This window comes from Jaculus jaculus, chromosome 4, assembly GCF_020740685.1.
Source record: "Jaculus jaculus isolate mJacJac1 chromosome 4, mJacJac1.mat.Y.cur, whole genome shotgun sequence".
NCBI lineage: Eukaryota > Metazoa > Chordata > Mammalia > Rodentia > Dipodidae > Jaculus > Jaculus jaculus.
Window position 1 is genome coordinate 62998129 of NC_059105.1, and position 8204 is coordinate 63006332.

Here is an 8204-nt window from a genome sequence, read left to right on the forward strand (position 1 = left end):
AACATAAAGGGTCCGGATTTTTCTCTAAACAATCTTTGTATCTTTCTAAGCCAAATGCCCCCGTTCAGAGCATAAAAGCTCCACCTGGGTTTGCAAGTGTTCTCTAAAGGTTTATGCAAATTTCTGCAGCAAAAAATGCCTGTTGCCGCATTGCTTCAGCGTTTACAGATCTGGGCCAATTAGAAAGGCATTTTGTGCACTCGTCACAGCCCAAGTCACCATGATGGGGGTGGGGATGGCTAGCCATTGTAAGAGAGACAGTGGAGTAAGTGGTGTAATGTGTGTGTTGTATAATTCCTCTGGGTCTTAAGAGAAAACTCTGCTCTTTCCCAGATGCAAAGGGAAATACAGATATATATATATATATAATATATATATTATATATATATATATATAATATATATATATATATAATCTACATTTATAACCAGATCATTTCTGTATATGAACAAATTCATAATCTCAAAACACCAGTTATTGCCAACATCTTCTGTACATGAGCTGTGATTTTGCCATGGTTTGGGGGATGAGGTGAGAGGGGCCCAAAAGTATTTCCAGAGCAATATGGAATGCTAAAAAGGTGACATTTTTACCTACTTTGCTTTCCTGATTTCCACACCCACCAATGCAATAGATCCTTCACTTGATAGAATTTTGCCCAAATCCGTAGCTCTACCACTGAGTGGTCTTTGGGCCATGCTCTGGAGTAGAGATAGCAAGTTTTCCAGGACAGTCCCTCAAGTCAGTCAAAGGCAACTGGAGTTGAGCCAACACCAGCCTGAGCAGTTTATTCCTTAACACTGTTCCCCAGTTATGCCCTCAGCCTTAGACATCCTTGCTTTGTTCTGACCAACAGCCGAGTCACATACAGCACACAGCAAAATGTTCCCCAAATCCAGCATGTGCATTTGCAGCTGTCTATCCAAATGTTTAAGCCTCAGCCACCAGAGACTTAAATTGTCTTTCCTGGCTTAGGCTAACAATGTCCCAGCCATAGCCTCTTCCCTGGGTGGAAAGCCAGGTGGTGCTTTGCATCTGACCCAGCCCATACCAACCTTTCTCCAGTCTGCAATACAGCAGGCAAGTAGCTTACAACCAACTGGGAGTGAAACTGGCCAGACTAAGGAGTCTTTTCCTCTTTTCTTACCTGTGCAATACAAACCACTGTGGAAATACACACGTGCCTCTTTACAAGGAGATGTAACTAGAAAAAGCAGAACATTCAGTGTCTACCCTGCGGTGTTTTCATTTTGGGGGAAATGTCACTTTTCTTCGTAGTTCTCATTTGCCTCCCCCGACCATGGCAGCTGCAGGAGCAGCTCCAAATGAGAAATGGATATCTTGTTAATAATAGATGCCAAACCCTAGCCTCAGCGCAGAATCAGTGGAATTAAGTAGCGATGTAGCATACCGTCTCTGGGTGATCTGCACTAGGCCTACAACTGAGTCTTCTGTGAAGTTCAAAGCTTTCACAGTATCTTACCAGGATTACTTAGAGTGAGACAAAGCATGGGTAGCATAGCCAGCCCTTTCTGTAATGAGGCCCAACCCTTGCATATTTTAAAAATTAAACTTAAAATGCATAATATCCCCATCCAGTTTTCAAGTAGAAGGCTGAGCAAGTCACTGTCTTCCCATGTGCGTGTGCCCACGTTGGCTATTGTTGTGACTTAAGAAAGGAGACATTTGCGGTGGCGCTCAAAAGACATCAGCTCTTGAAAGGGGTTCACTTCTTTATTAAGGAGCTAGCTATGTCCTGGTGTGCTTATTTACACTCAGGGCTTATTTCAAATAGGCGAGGCCATAGCTTTCCTAAAGAACAGCAGAGGACAGACGTACCAAGGGACATCTGAGATGCACACAGTAAGCTGGCTTAAAAGGAACATGCGAACAGTGCAAAGAGAATACAAATAAATATGGCACTACTTGAAAAAGCAAAATCACAGTGGCAGCGGGCTCTAAAGACCTAGCGATTACGATTACAATCGAGGTTCAAAACGAAAGCAAGGCAACTTGCCAAAATGAAAAGTCAGTGAAAAAATTGTAATGGGGTTTTCAAGTATTAATTCTCTAGATTACTTAGTTACCATAATTTTCATGGACTATAGACACATGATTAAATGTCAATTTTGACATTATCCTGAAACTCTTACCACTGGGGCAACATTTTCCCAAAGTTTAAGGAAGCCTCAGAGCCTAGCCTCCACATTATACTCTTCACAAACTTGTGCTTTCCGAGTATTTGGCCCAGACTTTCCCCTGACATACAACATTTATAAAATGCTCAAAGAAGCCTTTTTTTTTAGGAGTAAAACAAAGGCACTCAAAACATCATTACAAAAGAAAAAAAACATAAATAATAGTTTAATCAAATAATAAAGTAAATATTCTGCAAGCATATTTAAAAAATTAATATTCTTTTTAATTTACTCACATAAAGATTTAAATGTCCAAGTGCACTTATTTGATTAATAAAGCATTTTATATTCAATTATTTAGAGCTAATCATTAGGAAGTTTACGTTGTTGAGGCAAATCAACAGCTCAGACATTAAAAACTACCATTATAAAAATATAGCTACAAGGTCAGTATCAAATTACCCTTTTATAGGACAGCCCAAGGACTGCTTCTATGCGATACTAGAAACTTTTAAACACCCAAATCCCTCTCAAAGCGCAGAAACCTCAAGAGCAGTGGCATTAAGGTAGCTTGAAACACAGGTAAGGTCCTTTCCAAAAAAAGAAAAAGATTGTGTCCACCAGCATATGCTGAAGATTAGTTTTAATAGTCTGCGGTAACATTTAAAGGTAGAAGTTAATTTGCTGGGCCTTCAGCCGCGTCTTCCTCCATCTCTTGGACTTCTTTCTTGGTTTCCCCGTCCTTTGCCTCCTGCCGGGAAACGGGAAATTTGTCCTTGTTGTTCTCTTTTTTCCATTTCATTCTCCTGTTCTGGAACCAGATTTTTACCTGTCTCTCCGTGAGTGCCAGGGCATGGGAAACCTCGATTCTCCTCTTCCTGGTCAGATAAGGGTTAAAAAGGAATTCTTTTTCCAGCTCTAGAGTTTGGAAGCGACTATAGGTTTGTCTTCCTCTTCGTCTACCAGGAGCTGCTGATGAAAACAAACAAAAAAGAGGGAGGGATATGAGGGTTTGAAAAAAATGTGATTGTTGTCTCTGCATGTTGCTGTCGGTTTCTGGACCGGGTTTACAGGGTGAACTATGGGTGCTCTTTAGACCTGGCATATATGCAGAGTATGCAGGCAACAGAAGCAGAAACATGGTCTTCACAATTACTTTGTCCCCCATCATCTTTACGTGGATTGTACTTTTTTTTTTTTAATCTGAATTAGTCTGTAAGAGCCACCGTGGCTATACGAAAAAGAAAAGGAGGGGGAGAGTATAGGGGAGTTTTAAAGCTAGAACGTGAGATGAAAGTAGATCGCTCCCTCTTAAAAAAAAAGAAAAGAAAAGAAAAAAAAAAAAGCAAAAGAAAAAGGCATCCCAACCTTGTGGTCTCATCCAGGGGAACATTTGCGAAGGAGACGAGCTCTGATTTAAGTGGTCTGGGTCCTCGCCAATATTACCACTGGACGATTTACAGTCAGGATATTGTACCAGCTCGGCCTCTTGCTGGGTCGTAAAAATCGGCTGTCTGTGTAAGTTATCGTATCCGTAAAACTTCGCGGGCTCCCCGTGACAGGCAATCCCGCCGCAGGGGGGAGGCGGAGGATGCGGCGGCGGCGGCGGCGGAGGTGGGACGGCCTGGTAAGCAGCTGCCGGGCTGCCTCCGCCGGGATGGAAGTAGTCCTGACCGGGGCCGGGACCGTGGCCTGGGCCCGGACCACCCCCACCGCCCGCACCGCCGCACCCAGGCGACGAGTGCGGGTGCGCGTGCGCCTGCGGGTGCGCGTGCGGGAAGCCGGCGGCGCTGTTGCCATAGAGCTGCCGGGCGGCGGCCGCTGCGGCGGCGGCGGCGGCGGCGGCAGCGGCAGCGTGGCGACCGCTGACCTCGGGCGCGAAATGACAGTCGTAGTAAGTGGGATTGATGGCCTCGCCCGCCGCCGCCGCCGCTGCCGCCGCCGCGGCCACCGCCTTGTACTTGGAATACAGCGGGTTCACGAAGTACGAACTCATCGGGGCGGCCGCGGCAGCAGCCCAGGCAGCGCGCCACCGCTCGGCCGCACTGCCGCGGGGGCCTCTGGGGCGGCCGCTCGTGCCGCGCGCTGGGGCCGCCGGGCTGCGTCGCCGCGGACGCCCGTCCGTCCGTCCGTCAGCCAGCCAGTCACGCACGCGTCGCCTCAGGCCGGGCCGCCCGGGCGCTCGGCACCCCGGACTCTCATGGCCGCCGCCGCCGCCGCCGCCGCCGCCGTGTGGGCCTGGCGCCGCCTCTCTCCCGCGGGGGTCGCCGGGGCCTCGCCCTCCCGGCCTGTCCCGGCTCGCGCCGGCTCGGCCCGCGATACCAAGAATAATCGCCGACGCCCCGGGGTGACCTGCCCCGCTGCCTCCCCGTTTCCTCCTCTCGGGCACCACGCGGCCCTAATGCACCGGGACAAGAAAAGAAAAAAAAGAAAAAAAAAATGGGGGGGGGGGACAAAATTTTTTTTTAAAAAAAGTGCGCCCGGCCCACGGGGATACTCTTAGACTGGAGTTTATTTAAAAAGAAAAAAGAAAAAGAGCAGCCCGCGCGCGGGAGGGAGGGAGACGAGAAACTAAAAGCCACCACCCCGTGCCCCGTGGCCACCTCTCACCCCAGCCCCCCCGCGGACCCCTCCCACCGCTGTCGTCGTCGCGGTCGCTGTCGCCGCCGCCGCCGAGGCTGCTGCCCCGGTGCGCGCCGGCGACGCATTTTCGCACCCCGCCACTGCGAGGACACCGAGGGAGATGGGGGACGAGATAACCGCGCGGAGGGATCCACGCGGCGGAGACGCGGCCCCGGCGGCCGACCGGACGCCTCACGCCCACCCGCCCGCGGATGCCTCCGCCGGCCTTAAAGGGAGCCCCCCCCCCCCATAAAGCCGCACTGCCAAGGGCTCTCCATGTCCCGGGGAATGGGAGCCTTGGCCCCGCGGAGAGGAGGAGGAGGAAAAGGAGAAGGAGGGGGGTACGGCAGAACCTTAGACTTGGGGGGAGCAGGGAGGTCACTTCCAGGAGGCTGTGGGGCGATGACTCCGCTCCTGGAATTACCCAGGAGAGATTGGCCGTGTCTTTTTTTTTTTTTTTTTTTTTCCCTAAACCGGGACCCACCAGAGCATTTGGACGGACTTGAGACCAGACTTAACATTTGTTCAGGTCTGTCAAAATGGTTTTATGAAAGGCCACCAAGTCTGGTCTTTCCCACCCCCCACCTCCAAAAAAAAACCTAGCTGTTATCAAAGTGAATCAAAAAGTCCTGTTTTTCCAGCAGAGCGGGTCTTGTGGAAATGAGATGTACATTTACCCTTGACGCACTGCATGCCTGGCTGAGGCTCCCAAGTTAATTGATATTTAATGGAAATCATGCCCATGAATATAGTTTCCATCATTTCACCCTTGATAGACGTCAGTATTAAGAGCTAGGCGGGGGAGGCTCTAGAATGTGGGACGGGGACATTAGCATTGCTGAGGGAGTGCGTGCAAGGCGACACAATGTTCCTGGGTGGGAAGGAGCGCACACACTGGGGAGGTGGCCCCCTCCCCGGCCCGCCGCCAGCCGGACGCGGGGCTCCCCGGTGCGCACCGGGCGGGCCGTGGCCCCGGGTGCAGCGCGGGGGGCAGGCACTCCACTCGGATCGCGCCGGTTCCGGGCAGCTGGGGCCGGACCCCGTCCTCTGCTAACGATTTCATTTCATTCGCCAAGCCGGTGAAATAACTGCTGAGAAGGGGTGCAGGCCTCGGCTTCAAGTTGTAGCTAATTTTCCCCGAAAGGAAAGAAAGACAAGACTCGGCCTAATTGGTGAGCGAGGAGGAAGACGAGCAGCCGGGAGTCATCTGGGAAGGTCGCGCGCGGGCGAAGCCGCAAAGGTTTCGGAGCTCCACAAGCACCAAGCACACTTCCATCTTTTCCTTTTTTACCCTTGGAATGTTCAATAAATAATGTGCGACCTCTCTATCTCTTTTCCCTTCTCCCCTACTCTTTCTAACCCACGGATTCTTGAGGTGCTGAACCCGGTTTGGTTGCCTTCGGGGTAATCCAATGTCGCGAGTGCGCCAGGCCCACTTTTTTTTTTTTTTTTTGAGAACAGTTCTCAAAGACACGCCCAAGCCCTCCGAGGACGCTCTGGCTTTAGCTAAAACACACCACTCCATAAACAAAACAAAACCCTCACATTGGCCTCAAAGTTGTAGTAGGCCAGTGATTTCAACGACCCTGCATCTCGTGTGGCTTGGTCCAGTTTATGTGAGCAGGGATCCTGAGGCCGGTCCGGATGGACTGAATCTCGTTTTCATAATATAAGTGAGGTCGACATGGAAAGTTATACTCAATAGTAATGTCTGACTCAATGATTTCTACAGGGAATGGCTGGAAATGGTGAAGCTAAAGGAATTGTCCATGAATTTAGAGATAATAAGGGCATGCGTTATTCAAATTTCTATTAGTAGAGAGTGCAAGTTATTGGGGTTGTCAAGGGCAAGGCTATTTTATTTATTATTTGAGTTTTCTTTTTTTCCTGACAGTTACTATCAAGTAGCTACCTTCAAATTCAAACGAGAACAACTGATTCTGACAAGGATTTGTGATTCCAACTTGTGAATAACCAGTCAAAATGTTGTTATTTCCAATAAGCCTTGTAGTTAACTTTGTAAGCATACCTTTTATATTTCAGTAGTTTTGTGTTTACCGGGGCTGACATGGTTGAGCCTTCCATGAACGAATGGGCTCTCTACTGGATTGGGGGAAGGAAAAGAAGGGAAGAGCCTATGTCTTAGTAATAAAGGCACTTTTTAGAACTATATTTAGGGTGGTGGACAAGAACACTTACAATTTTCATTTCTACACATTCGGGCCTAATTTAGAAAACCCTACATACAGCACATTTCCTCTTGTGACCAAACATGTTCTCTCAAAATATATTTAAGCATTCTGTTTGATAACTGAATAGAAAAAAAGCGATTAACTTCATAAACAAAGATCTGTGCCTTTGCACGTTTCTGTTTTGATAGACTGCATTAATTTACTATGACGCTTTACAGTTTCAGCTGTACCCTTAGTTCGGATATTCTGAAATCCTGACTGAGCCAAAATTTTATGTCTAACAAACGCGGCTGGAGACTTTAATAGTTCACATTGTTTATTTTTGGTTAAATTTATCCTAATTTGAGATTAAAAATAAAATTGTAAATATTTTTAATCAAAACCTTCCTCCACCGCAACTCAAGCTTTATGAGATCAGAAAGTGGAGCGACAGCGCTCTCTAGTGGTCAAATGCCAACGCGAGCCGACAGACTTCAACTTCCCTTTTATTCGCCTCCGACCAATTCTAATCTTATTCTTTAGTCTGGCTTGGGTTTGGATGGCTGACACTAATGATACTTCATCTGTAATTGTCAACAAGTCAAGTGCAGCAAGCCGGGGCTCCCGAATGTCGAGGACGTTCTCATTTGTGCTCCCAAACAGCTTCCAGTAGTATCTTTGCCAAAGCTGCCAGCCCCATCCTGCAACGTGGGGACACTGCAGGTCCCCATCCTGTAATAACCAAGCTGTGCCTCCTAAGCAGTTATAAGACAGGCTAGGGTGAACAAAAATCACAACTTTTAAAATATGCTGTGGTGAGGCTTTTTAAAGGGAGCCAAGCACTCTGACAATTAAGAAATTATTGAACTAAAACCAATACTTTTCTTTTAAAGCTGTTACTTTTTAGCATTAAGTCACGTATATTTTGCTAATTTAACTTCCTAATTTTAATGTTTTTGGTCTATTGAGGTGGGCAATTTGGGGAAAGATTAAATTCAAATTAAAAGCTTTTTTTTTTTTTTGCTAGGTTTTTGAATGCCCATCTGGAAAGTCCCTGCTAGTTGTTTGAATGTCTCTGAACAATAAATGACACTTAATGTTTTTAAATCATAAGTTACAAACTGACTAAGCAGTACCCTTGAAATTTTCTAAAATGCAAGAACTACTAACTTAGCTTCAGTGTTTCCTGCTAGGTTTAATCAGTGTTATTCTTGTTCTCAGAAATGGTTTCTGCCAATTCATGTTTAATAACTGTATAACGAGTGAACAAATT

The 8204-nt window shown here is 47.4% G+C and overlaps 1 protein-coding gene across 2 annotated transcripts; it reads right to left on the reverse strand.

Moving 5' to 3' along the window:
• Positions 1 to 1715: 1715 nt before the first annotated feature.
• Positions 1716 to 4134, reverse strand: Hoxd8 (homeobox D8). 2 transcript variants are annotated; one of them, XM_004660313.3, is made up of 2 exons: positions 3507 to 4134; positions 1716 to 3107 (listed from the first exon to the last, which is right to left on the reverse strand). In XM_004660313.3, exons 1-2 carry the CDS (start codon positions 4132 to 4134, stop codon positions 2815 to 2817), a joined length of 921 nt encoding a protein of 306 aa, XP_004660370.3. In that variant the 3' UTR covers positions 1716 to 2814. The 2 variants fall into 2 exon arrangements, with proteins under 2 accessions (XP_004660370.3, XP_045002706.1); XM_045146771.1 differs by having other exon boundaries at positions 1716 to 3110.
• Positions 4135 to 8204: the final 4070 nt, after the last annotated feature.

What these genes read in the sequence shown, in the direction of transcription:
- Hoxd8 (XM_045146771.1), bottom strand. Translation starts at nt 4,134, where the DNA reads ATGAGTTCGTACTTCGTGAACCCGCTGTATTCCAAGTACAAGGCGGTG. An exon ending in CCCCTGGATGAGACCACAAG is followed by an intron (nt 3,111 to 3,506) that starts GTTGGGATGCCT and finishes TGTTTTCATCAG; the next exon opens with CAGCTCCTGGTAGACGAAGA.